Below are 13,215 nucleotides of genomic sequence, written 5' to 3'. Positions count from 1 at the left end.
CACAGCAAATAGTCTCAAAAAAATTCCTTGTTCTCGTAGCATTTTCAATAGCTGTGAAGGCTATGCAAAAATGGGGTGTGCCCTCATGCGGCCTCTGGAGCCTCCCGAAATTGTGGGAGAACAGGATGTGCTTTCACGCCATTTTGGAGGTTGCCGAAGCTGCAGGAGAGCATTTTTTCCTAGCTGCTTCACGAATGAAGGCCTTGTACAATCCAAAGCAGCCTTTGGTAGGCCGCAGGAGCCTGTCAACAGAAAGAAAAGACCGCCTGAAAATAAGCAGACCCTGGGAAATGCTGGGCCACGGGGCAATTGCACCATTCCTGTAGGCTAGCATGCCTTGGGAAATGATACAAGGCAACCTTTTTGAGCGGCAACAATTTCTCTAGTGGTGACGTTGAGATCTGTGCCTCTACGTCAGGTCCAGTCTTGGTACTTTTGCTGAGGGCCACTCTTCCGAATGGTCTAGAAAAGTGTGGAGAAAATAGAGAATTGTTTGCGGGTGGGGGGAGTAACATGCCAGTTAGGAATTTGCTGAATTTTTGACATGCAGAGTCCCAAAAGTTCCTCATCACTGATCTGCTTCTCTCCAGTCTTCATTCCTTGGCTGGGCCTGACCCCACCTTGCTTGCAGTTGCCCTTGGACTCTGTAGCCTGGATCTCCAGCCAGGAATGGCATTTCCTGGCACTACTGTGGCATTGGAGCTGCTGCTGTCAAGACTGCTGCTGCTGCTGCTTCTGCCCATGAGCCTCTCTTGGTTCAACCTTTCTCCCCATGACGGTTGCTCACAGGTGGGCTGCCACTCCTTCTCCAGCTCCTCGTCTGTGTCGGAATCCGGGGCCGTGTGCCGGCGGATCCTCGACATGGCTTCCTTCAGATCGCAAATGTAGGACTGGCTTTGGGCAGACATCCCTGGCACATCTTTCCTTTGTGGCAGGCCATGTCTTCTTGGACAAGGGGATGCTGCAGACCCTTTCCTTTCCAGGTAGGTTGGCTCCTGCTTTGCAGGCCCAACCTGGGAATGGCTTGGGGTTGGAGGTCCAGAAAGTTTCTGAGGACTGTCTGGAGCAGAAGGCACCCTCTTCACCTTCTCTCTTCCAGAACTGTCCCCAGGTATAGCACCATTCTCTGGCCCAAGGATCTCGGGTGCCATAATTCCCTGCCCTGCCTCTATGGCCCCCAACTCATGCAAGGGGAGGCCCAGTATGCGAACAGCCCGTTCCTCCATTGAGGTAGGGCCTGGAGACCCAGGAGATGTGGGGGATTTTATGGTACCTGCCTCTCCCTGGGCCAGGTAGCAGACTTGCTCCATTCGGGGTGATGGAATGTAGTGAGCCTGGATCACCACGCAAGTGGCATCAATTACAAATAGACCCCCATGCCTTCGTGGCATGGACTTGGACAAAGCTGGCTGACTCCCTGCAAGTTTCCTGGAAGGGCTTGGTTCCTTCCACCTGGGGAAGAAGTCTTGGCAGCGTTTCTCTTTTGCTCTGCTCCCATCCCTCTTGGATCTGCACCAACCGGCTGCATGGCTAAAGCCCCATCCAGCAGGAAGGGTGTGTTGGGAAGGATGGCAGGGCAGTGGCATGACCTGGCTCCTCTTATTCACCAGAGGAAGGGTGTGACTTCGGTGTTGGGGACTAACATCCCAGTCAGAGCCCAAATGGGAGGGGGACTTGGCCTTCCCCAACTGCATCCTTGGGCCACCCCACGTTCTGCCTCTTGAAAGATAACTCCAGCTGCCTGGCATTTTAGTCTGCCACCTGCCTGCCTTCCTCCCAGGCATATGAGTCAAGGGCTCTGACTCACAGCCCGCTCCTCTCTCTTGATATTTCTTAGCAGCTCCATTTTGGATAAGCTTCCCTACTGAATCTGACTTGCCTGCCCATTGCTGGGGCTGCACTCTGTGGTGGGAAGCCTCATAAGAGGGAGGAGCAAGATAGGGGGGAGGATGATGCCAGTTTTCTTTGCGTGGGCCCTGTTGCGCCCACAGACGCAGAAGCATATGAGCTTCATAGCTTGGGGGTGCCCTGGCAGGGAGCTCCCTCCTCTTCTTGGCAGAGGCGCCTTGAGTCCATCTGCAACTGACCAAAGGCCCTCCAGGTGCTGGGGCTTTAGGATCACCCTTAGTTGTGTGGCTGGCTCCCCAGTTCATGTCCCTTTGGCAAACTGGATTGTACCCATCATAAGAAGGACTGTGGTGGCGTGGGGCCTTTGTGGAGGAAGCGGTCCCCTTCCCCCATCCCTTCCTTGAAAACCAGTGGCCTTCCTGCTTCAAAGGGCCCCAGCCAACTGGAAATTGGACATCATGCCAGTTGGTTGAATCCTGAAGCACATGGAAACTGGGACAATGGCGGCAAGGTGAAAAGTCAGACATGAGTCTCTTCTCCAAGAGGCTGCAAAAGACAGAGAAATAGACAATGAGAGTCAAGCAGAAAGTCCATCAAGAAATTGTAGTCTGTGCTGACTATCTTGGGCACAGTATACAGTAGCATTAAAGGCAACGTTGGCCCCATTTTAATGCAGCTCAGAGTTGGTTCTCTTTCCTTTTAACTCTATTTTAATTCAGCCCTTTAGCCATGCTTCTGTTAAGAAGGGACAGTGAAGTTAGAAATTGTAGCAGATCATTTATTGATCAGCCATTGCTTGAGTTAGCTCAGTGCTCTGCCAACTTCATTCTAAGACTGTAGACAAGAATTCCAATTCTGCCTGTGAAAGTACCAGGCCAGGGACTAAATCTGCCTCTTTTTGTGTGCAAAGCCAGATGTTCTACAATTGAGAATTATGTTCAGGTTGAGTTTTTCCACGTTGTCTTTAAAAAAAAAAAAAAAGATTATGGAGCACCAACTGATAGCCAGCACAGCACCCAGCTGGATTGCTTTACTACAGTTCTGACCAGAATTCCCCCTCTTTCCTATCACTCCATTTCTAATAGTAAAAACCATCTTTTTTATCCCAACTCACCTTGCCATCGGGAGTGACTTAAGATTACTTGAAACTTGAGTTTCCAAACTTCTACATTTTCCATGAGTGCTGATTGCGGAGGCCAATGAGCATATAAATTCTAGGCATAATAGAGTTGCAACAATCCCAGGTCTCCAATCTCCATTGTTAATCAACCTGGTAAGCATGCAGAACTATGTTTTTAAGATACTCAACTTGCTTCAAATTAGACTATTACCTATAAGTGTGAGTTTCTGTATCTGACATTTATTATGGTATATACTAACACTTGCTGCAATAAAGTACTTTCTATTTCAATTACTTTCTTACACTGCAAGCAACCTTAATGCATTTGACTCCTATAGATAAACTGGCTGGAAGTGAAGCTGGCTTAAAAAAACAATGTTCTTTTCAGCCCTTCCTCTGCTTTGACCCAGGTGATGGCTGGTGTATTCTGTCTGGACCATGCTTACTGATGGATTCCTCTATTATTATTATTATTTTTACTCCTTCCAGCTGTGCTGGGAAGCAAGCACCAGCTGCCTTCATTTCCACGAGGGGGAGGATTGTCTTTGGAAGACATAATAAACCTTTCATATGAGTCACCATCCATTGATTTCCCCTTATACTTAACACCTTTTCCATCTGGTGTGTCTACCAACTAGAAGGAGAAAGGAGGCCAGTTTAATCATTCTTCCTGTCACTTAAGCTAAAAGAGGAATTTGGCAGAACTGTTGCCAGTTTCAGCTGGTCTCAAAACAAAAAGACAAAACGACTCACATTTTCACTGTTCCATCAATGAAATTGTTAAAGGTGGGGGTGGGGGTAGTGTGAAACGAGGAACTGTGGAGACTACGGTCAAGGGATGAGGCATTCCTGCACTGGTGGATAGTCTCCAGTTGGAGTGGAGGCATTGACCTAGATCAGGGGTGTCCAACCTTGGCAACTTTAAGACTTGTGGACTTCAACTTCAGCAAAGCTGGCTGAGGAATTCTGGGAGTTGAAGTCCACAAGTCTTAAAGTTGCCAGGGTTGGATACCCCTGACCTAGATCAAAAGAAGGCACAGCTGCTGAACTGGACAGCCCACATTGGTTAGCACGTGTTAAAAGGCGTTGCTTTTGATGCAAAATAGGAATAGTAGAAGCTCCCTTTGTGTGGACTGTGGGTAGGTGGAAGCTGGCATTTTGTGTTTCTATCTTCAAGAGGAATAGAATAGAATTCTTTTTTGGCCAAGTGTGACTGGACACACAAGGAATTCGTCTTCGGTGCATAAGCTCTCAGTGTACATAAAAAATACATTCATCAAGTAATGGTTAATGGCTCAACCTGGCCATGTACATCAGCCAACAGGATGAATCCACCTTCTTTAGAGATTCTTTTATAATGCCTCATCAAGATAGTGGTGTGATAAAAATAAAAAATATGTCCCTTCTTCTTGAAAGCATTTTTTACATTTATAATTCCCAAAGTTTATGGAAATCCGCAGTGATGATGATAATACTAGCAATGTTTGCGGAGAGCAGGAGTAATGTTTATTTCAAGTCATTCTATGCTGTCAGCAGAAGAGAAATTTGAATCGGGGATTCCTTGCTTCAAATATTTGCTTGCCAGACCAATTCTGCCCAGCCACAATATTCATCCTCTTCCTAATCCAGCCTGTATGCTCTATATGCATCATAGCTGTAGACCAGGGGTGGGCAAACTACGGCCCGTGGGCCACATCCGGCCCGTTGGTCTTTTTAATCCAGCCCACCAAAGATTGGTACAGAATTAAGGTTAGATGTGAATGATTGAATGATTGCATTCATTTGATTTTGACTTGTAATGACAGGCATTTCGACACCAGGTGGCGGCCCGTCTGTCAAATTTTAAAAGTCAATGAGGCCCCCGAGCCAAAAAGTTTGCCCACCCCTGCTGTAGACTGATATTTTGGGTTTGTACTATATATATCCGTGATGGCGAACCTATGGCATGTGTGCCACAGGTGGCGCACAGAGCCATTTGTGTGGGCATGTGAGCCCCAGCCAAACTTACCTGCACTATGCATGCGCGTGCCTCCCAGCTGATTTTTGGCCTTTTTGAGGCAGTTTTCACCCTCCCAGAGGTTCGAGGGAAGCCTCTGCAGCCTCGGGAGGCCAAAAAATGGGCCTTCTGGAAATGCCTGAAGTGCCTGTTTTCAGCCCCTGGAGGGCCTCTGGAGGCCGTTTTCACTCCCCCAGAGGATCAAGGGAAGCCTCTGCAGCCTTTGGAGGTTGAAAAACGGGCCCATTTCAGCACTTCCGGTATTTCCGGAAGGCCCATTTTTTGGCCTCCCGAGGCTGCAGGGGCTTCCTTTGAGCCTCTGGGAGAGTGAAAACAGCCTCCCACGGGCTCCAGAGGCCCTCTGGTGGCTGAAAACGGGCACTTCCAGTATATCCAGAAGGCCTGTTTTTTGGCCTCCTGAGGCTGCAGAAGCTTCCCTCGAACCTCTGGGAGGGTGAAAACTGCCTCAAACAGGCCAAAAATCAGCTGGGAGAGACGCGCATGCAGAGTGCAGGTAAGGAGGCACTGCGCAGGCACGTGCAGGAGGGAGGCACATTGCATTGTGAGTGCCGGCGCTTGCTTGCTTTTGGCCCACCACAACAAAAAGGTTCACCACCACTGGTATATATAGTACATGCAGCCGTGACACACAGCATTTGTCAGTATCCTACCTTCTTGACCAGGGGTGTCAAACTCACATTGTATCGGGACTTTTTTCTCCTTCACTAAACTGGGCATGGCCATGGCCGGTGCATGACGCATCCAGCCTGCTGACCGCAAGTTTGACAGCCCTGCTCTTGACCTTTCCTCTTTTAACTAGCAGTCCTACATGATCACTTCTTCCGTCAATCTACCACTGTGTTTCACCAATTTCTTCAGTTCCCCTGAGTTTTGTCCGTCTCTCATATGCCCCAGAACTCAGCAGCTGCACATTTCAGTCCAAACACCAAAACTCTTCTTTCATTAGATCTGCCCCTGTGTAAAAAGAGGACTTGGCAAATAGCTAGTAGGAGGGATGAGCTAAATTTAACGCATATATTGATTCACATGAATGTGCCATCATTTTAAATCTCCATTAACCTGGTATTTTTGAATGAGGAGATTCAGGAGTCATTAGTAAGGTAGCTGGCTGTGATGAGAAACAGTTCTCAATTATTGCTATTTATTTCATCCACACATCTTTCTGCAAAAATGGTTTGCTATTCTTGAATCTCCCCATTGAATCTTAGTATTGCCAGCCTGCAGAAGGCAAAAGCTTGATTCAAGATTACTCGCCAAGCAATGATTTGAATCTGAGTCCATCTCCCTTTTCCAGCCCCATGCATCTCTACTCTAGGAATCAGCTTCAGCTGAAGTGAAGCAATAAAGAAGAGTGCATCTGAACATGTGCAGAACAAAACCTTTCTTCCTTTTTCGCGTCACTTTATGTAGTTATACCGTGGATTTAAGCAAGCTAGAATTTCCAGTTTTCACTTATGATTAAAAAATATCTGGCCCATCAGGATTTTTTTAAAAAACTGCTCCAGACATAACCATCAATGCAAGCCTACATAATAGGAACAGTTCCTCTCCAGCACAACTGTAGGGTAGCAGGTAAGAAGATGTGCTATGAGCTCACAAGCCCCCAGTTCAAATCCCCACCCGGCTTTAGCCTACTTTATTCTCTCCTCCTCAGTCCTTAATCTATATTGCTTTGCTTTTTCTAATGTTGTACACATAAAGTTATTCAGGAAAGGGCTAGATGGGTGACACTTGGCCAATAAAGAATTCTACTCTATTCTATTTATTTTTTATTTATTTGATTTGATTTGTCAATCGCTTACAAGATAGTAGGTATAAGTAAAAACATAGTTATGAATACATGGATACAAATAAGAAAAATAAAAGAAGCAATAGGACAGGGACGGTAGGCACGTTGATGCACGCCCCCTACAGACCTCTTAGGAAAGGGGTGAGGTCAATAGTAGCTATGCTATGCTATGCTATGCTATGCTATGCTATGCTATGCTATGCTATGCTATGCTATGCTATGCTATGCTATGCTATGCTATTCTTAACTTCTTAGCATCTCACTGTTGGACTCATAGTATCCTTCCTTACTTCCATCACACCAAATGCTCCGGTCAAATCAATCCAACCTCTCTGCCTTCTTGGCAAGTTAGCAGAGCCCCCTGCTGTTCAGTCAGTTCCCTCCCCAAGATTTTAGCACTCACGTGTACTGCCCAGCCATACTGTGGTACATCGAGGGGACCCAGTAGCCTTGCCTAGTCCACGCCCCTGGCTCCATGATATTCCGACTAGAACAAGAGACTGTGTTAAATTCAACCAGGAGCAGGTTTTGCCTCTCGCAGACTTGAAGCCGCCTGGCATCTCCCTGATTCAAACACTCAAACATCATCTTGGTTGCCGGGACATGTAGCAACTGCACGAGCTTGCAGCCGCTGTACCACACGAGGAAGGCTGAGAGTGCATCACACCCACACAGCACATGGCAGTCAAGTTGCCTGTGCACACGCATGGAGAAGATGAAAGAGAGGGAGGGAGGGAGATTTGTAGCAGCACCATCTAAGGTCATGGAGAAAGCAGGATGCTTGGGGAGAGACAGTTACAGGTGAAGAGAGGAGAGAGATGGATATATGGTACAAATGTGCATAACTCAAAGGCAGGTTAGGAAACAAATTACACCCACTGAGAAATTCTCACACGGCTACATGTTGTTCCATATCGAGATAGCACCTCTGCTCTCACAAGCTGCTGCAAAAGCAGTTACACAGCAACAGCTACCCAAGATAGGATAGTACAAGGACAAGCACATAGACGATAGCTCTCTTTCCTTCAGGCGCTGAAGGGACCCAGCAGGATTGCACGAAGGGCTCCATACTCAGGCCAGCAACTGTCCTGGTGCTGCTTCCTTCATGTGGTTCATGTACAAACCTTTTGGGAACTCTCTGAATTATAATATAGGACAGAAGAGGCTCTCAAGTGGTTCCTGCTTTTCATTAATTCTGTGTTGGATGACAGCTAATGGACAAAGAGTTTTAGTAAGCTTTATATGTGCTGAAAAGAGCAGTTGTATTTGAAACATTGAAAATGCAGATTCTTAACCTTGTTTTGAGTTTGGTTTGTGTGTTTTTATTGACAGTCGTCACCATTGCCCCTGGTTTTGCTTTATTCTGTATCCAGTCACCTTTGAAAAGCAATTAAGATGGTTGGTCTTTGAATACCGTTGCAGAAAATACCCTTCAGTTAAGAGTCACATGGGGTAACCCAAGGCCCGGGGGCCAGATCCGGTCCCTGGGGTGCTTAGATCTGGCCCACAGGGCCACGCTGGAAACAGTGAAGGACCGGCCCGCGGTGCCTGTGCCAGTGATAACAGGCTCCCGAGCTCCTTTTTTTGGCTGCAACGGCCTCCTGTAACCCTCTGCCAGCAAAAACAGAGCTCGGGAGGGCCACATCCAAGCTGTTTTTGCTGGCAGAGGGTTGCAGGAGGCCGTCGCAGCCAAAAACGGAGCTCAGCAGCCCATTTTCATTGGCAGGGCACTCAGGCTACCACAGGTGCCCCCAACACAAGTGACGCCGAGCTGACCACCCCTACCTCAGCCACCCGAGCCCCCGAGGTCAAACACAACCCTGATGCAGCCCTCAATGAAATCAAGTTTGACACCCCCGGTCTAGAAGGTCCTAGGGCCTTGCCAGATTGCTATCCACAACACTGAGAGCTCATGTCACACTGTTATTTATACAGTAGCAACATAATGCCTTCCTGTAGGAATCAACCATCATTAATCTTGGATGTGTGATACTTCCTTATAGAGAAAGGCAATAGATTTGCATGTTTATGAGGTTAAAGGTTCCACAAAAAACTGAAGATTTATGTTGGATCCCTGGATAAATTGTTCTACTCTCTGCTAACCAACTGATTTGCTGCTCTGGATATGATAAAGATGGATGGATGGATGGATGGATGGATGGATGGATGGATGGATGGATGGATGGATAGAATAGGAGAGGGAGAGATCTCATGAATGAAGGCAAATATATGTTTCCCAAGATAAAGTTGCAAGATCCAATCTGGATCGGTCACTGGGACCAGAGGTTTTGTCTTCCAAGCTTTTGGATTCATGCTGGAGGCCATCTTCATGGAACTTCTCTCTACTGAAATGTGTGCTTTGGGCTATTCTATGAGTCATATTTATGTGGTGCCTTCCTATTGGTTGATTGGCCTGTTGATGGCTGGCAATTGGCTGTTGTTTCCTTGTGCTGCCAACCCCTTGGTTCCTAAGTACCTAATGACTTGGTGGCAAATCAGCAACTGGAGCCCACTATATATTTCACCATGACACAGCAAAAAAAAAAAAAAAAGATGACATGAGCATCATCTCTTCTCACTAGCCTCAAGGCGTGCCTAATCATGTAGGAGAGAAGTCCAAAAACAGACCTTTTTCAGGCAAGGGCAGTCTTGCAGAACTGCTGTAAGGCCTTGACTTCGCAGCCAGCCTGGCCTATGCAAATTCTGACAGCCTTCCCATCAGCTCAGAGAAGAATGAGCTAGAGAGGCATTTGGATCCAAAATTTTGTTCCTTATCCACACCCTGAGCTCAGATGTGCTCATTGTACAGATAGAGATACAGATTAACAGAGTTGGGAGGGAGCTTGTAGGTCATCTAGTCCACCCCCCGCCCAAGCAGGAGACCCTACACCATTTCTGACAAATGGCAGTCCAATCTCTTCTTGAAAGCCTCCAGTGATGTGTTGTTGGCAACAGTAGGATGTAGCCTGGCCCCATCTCTCATTTTTTCCCCTCCCAACTGCTTTGTTACTCTTCTTCTCGAGTTCATCCTCCTTCACCCTTCATTCCCAGGTAAATGCAACTGCTTCTAATCCACCCCCACCCTCCAAAAAATTTCCCAGTAAATAAGAGACTTCAGCACACTCCCACACCAGCTCCAAGTGAAACCTAGCAACTGAGCACCAGCATGGCAACTGCATTGGCAACAGATGGCAACAACAGGAGTGGTTAGCAGAACTGCCAGGGACACAACCCCTCTGATTATATAGAAGGTTAAGGAAGTGATTGGGGCTTGGCAACATTTGTTCCCATATCACTGTTTTCAAAAGGCTGATGACGGAGCTTCCAGATGCAGAGATCCTGCAATTAATTATGGCTGTGTGGTGTACAGAATACTTATAGATCACATAATAATCCTGAAAGGTCATTGTGATTTTTATGTAAATTGGAATTACTAAGATGCGTTTTACCACTTTTAAAAGCAAGCTACAGAAAGGATGCAGAGCATAGCTCCTTGAATACCTTAAATGACATTTAGAGTGGTGGTAGGAAGATTTGATACTTTCTTCTATGCAGTCAAGTAACACATATGTGCATGTTCATGCTTTCCTGTTATGTTGCTTCTGCATTTGTATACACCAATTGGAAAGCACAGGGCAAGTTGTGGATGTGTGTGTGGGGGGGTACTTAGAATGAAGGAGTTGGCAACAAGCTACTGCAATGTCTCTCCCAAGGATATATTGAAAGAATTTTTCCAGCAATGTTTTCCTCAGCAGCCCCCAGCTTCATTTATGGCCTCTTGATCATTCTTTAACTGGCTTTTCCTCGGTACACCAGTACAGTTCTGTTTTGTTCTGTTTTTGGGGAATACTGTTGACGGATATACAGAAAATCAACTAGAGGCGTGAGCCCCTTTGCATAATTATTTTCCAATATTCTCTTGGGTTTGAAAGAATAAAACTGTACTTCTGGGCCTGTAAAGCCACCATCAGTCACAAAAACAAAGTGAATACTTTTCCTGGCACAGAGAGCTCACCTGTTACATCTATGATCAGATCTATTTTACTTCTGTGTTGAACATCAGCTTTCCAAAATCTGACAGGAAAAGATGGACAGGAGACCTTACATTGGGGAAAATGCTGAGGTGAAATTTTTTCTGGCATGCATTCCAGCAAACCAAATGAATGGATACTGTTTGCCTGAGGCCTCCAGCATGCCTCATTGAAAGAAAAAATGAAACAATTGCTAGTATTCCTGCTTTCCTAGCAAAGACCAATATGTAGATGTTTTACATTGTCATACCAAGGACAACATCTAAAATCGGCTTTCATAATTTAATTATTCATAATTATTATGAAACAAGCAATTTAATACCAGACAACCTGGTAAAGAAATAGAGCCCGTTTGGTGCAGTGGTTAAGGGAGCGGCCTAGAAACCAAGAGACTGTGTGTGTTCATTACTCCCTTACGCATGAAAGGCAACTAAAATGACTTGGGCCAGTCACTCCCTCTCATCCCACTTCACCTCACAGGTTTGTTGTTGGAAGGAAAATAGAAAGAGGAAGGAATATTATGCAAGCTTGAGTTACTTATAAAGTAATACAAGTAATATATACAGTGAGATATATACTGTAGATCAGTCCACACTGATTCTCTGTTGGATAACTCAAGTAAATCATCATTTCTTTCTCTCTCTCACACACACACACATTATTGGCATTTGTTCTACGGAAATGGAAGCTGTTGGATTTGGCAAGATATATTGGTGTGAATCCCCAATTAACAGTCTGAACCCAGGACTATCAGAAAATGGAGCTCACCTTCCTTTAAAAAAAAATCTAGGCTAAACTGTATTATCCTTAAAATTATTATTTCCTCTGTCTGGTAGAGGCACTAATTAGAATCCACAAAATTTTGCTGATATATTAGCAGCAGTATGGGATATACTAAGAGACCCGTGATCGAGAGATGTCAAATCCGGGCAAGCAGCACCACATGCTTAGTCCGACATCAACCCAGAAGTCTTTTATCACATGCAGCATGTGTTTTCCCTGTGATCCACATTTAGAATCAAGAAACACAAACCTACCTCCACTTCCACACCTGTGAGATGAAAATATTTTGGTAATGATGCCTTCCTGAGTTTGCAACAAGGCTACAGCTTGTCACGTTCTATCAGCTCTGAATCTATGCTTGCATCCTTTTTATCCATGGCTGCCACTCTCCCCAGTCCTCCTGCTCTACTTGAGAGTTGAAATCAGCAACCCAGAAGCTCCTGATCACCCACCTGCTCCTCTATCAGTTCCGTCTTCTAATAGCAACAGATCCAGAATATTTAAAGCCCAAATTGTCCCAACCCAGGGGGTGCAGCCTTAGCCATTCTCTGCTTGTCCTACTCCCACCCTGTGGGGAATGTGCTGTATCAACACTTGTGTGTGCATGAGGGGGTGGGGGAGCGAAGACCAAGAGTAATTGCATGATGGTAGAATAGACTCAGACTATTGGGATACAATGCAGTTCTGGGCTGTCCTCCACATATTTTTTTGTGGGGGAACAACCTGCTCACCAGTCATCTTCCAACGTAGGCTCTAGCAGCATTCATCCCAGTCGTGATTCAATGTGTAGTACAAGAGCAGAGTGTTGGACTCAGATGGAGATCCGGGTTCAAATTCTCCACTGGACCGGGAAGTTCATTGGGTGATATTGGATCACCTATCAACTCACACTTGAATAGCTGACAAGGTTGCTTTGAGGATAAAACCAAGGAGACGGTGGCATGAGAAGAGGTAAGGTTCACGATTGGTTCATAAAGCGCTGTTTCCCCACCTGGATGTCAAAGGCTGCAAGTGGCTATATATGAAGCCCTTTCCTCTGGTTTTGGGGTACATTCCCCCAAGAGATTGCAGAGATATATAGGTCCCAGCCAATACAAAAAATGTTATACTCTACCCATTGATCAGAGATCTTTCAAGAACTACCCAAGATCTTTCAAGCTCAGTAACTTTCCCATAACTCAAGGTTACAAATTCTGAGCAAAAGAACCATCTGAGGATGAGCTAGAGGAGAAACCAAGTAAGATTCCATTGTCTCAAGCAACAGAGAAATGAACAGATGCTATATATCCAGCAATCTTGGCCTCAACGTATCAGGATGGTAGCCCATTAAGAGTTTACTCCTTTTCCAAAACAAGCCAATTAAGCAGTCACCAGCTTTTTCACCCACCACATAAGCATAATCTCCTAACAGCCTTGAGTAAGCCAGAAATAACTTCAAAAGAACTTTGCTGGTAGCCTTCTTTCTTCACCCTGACAGCTCATCTTCATTCTCTGTAGCACTGGCTTATTCAGTGGTGGGCCACTCCATTCCCAAGGGCCTACCTTGCTCATCTGCCATCTCCTCTTGCTAGGAGATGGCATTCCCACCCATGGCTCCAGCTAAGTGCCTGTGGATTTCTGCCTTTTT

The 13,215-nt window shown here is 46.0% G+C and overlaps 1 protein-coding gene across 2 annotated transcripts; it reads right to left on the bottom strand.

Annotated features, from left to right (window-relative positions):
* Nucleotides 1-507: 507 nt before the first annotated feature.
* DDN (dendrin) lies at nt 508-11,974 on the bottom strand. 2 transcript variants are annotated; one of them, XM_087956308.1, is made up of 2 exons: nt 11,843-11,974; nt 508-2,394 (listed from the first exon to the last, which is right to left on the bottom strand). In XM_087956308.1, exon 2 carries the CDS (start codon nt 2,373-2,375, stop codon nt 594-596), a length of 1,782 nt encoding a protein of 593 aa, XP_087812434.1. In that variant the 5' UTR covers nt 2,376-2,394; nt 11,843-11,974; the 3' UTR covers nt 508-593. The 2 variants fall into 2 exon arrangements, with proteins under 2 accessions (XP_087812434.1, XP_026535755.2); XM_026679970.2 differs by lacking the exon at nt 11,843-11,974 and adding an exon at nt 7,178-7,583.
* Nucleotides 11,975-13,215: the final 1,241 nt, after the last annotated feature.

Source organism: Notechis scutatus, chromosome 2 (genome assembly GCF_049901735.1).
Source record: "Notechis scutatus isolate UNSWTSFEM ecotype Mainland chromosome 2, rNotScu1.2, whole genome shotgun sequence".
NCBI classification, from domain to species: domain Eukaryota; kingdom Metazoa; phylum Chordata; class Lepidosauria; order Squamata; family Elapidae; genus Notechis; species Notechis scutatus.
The sequence above is the reverse complement of the archived record's forward strand: the minus strand, read 5'-3'. Positions and strand labels throughout refer to the sequence as shown.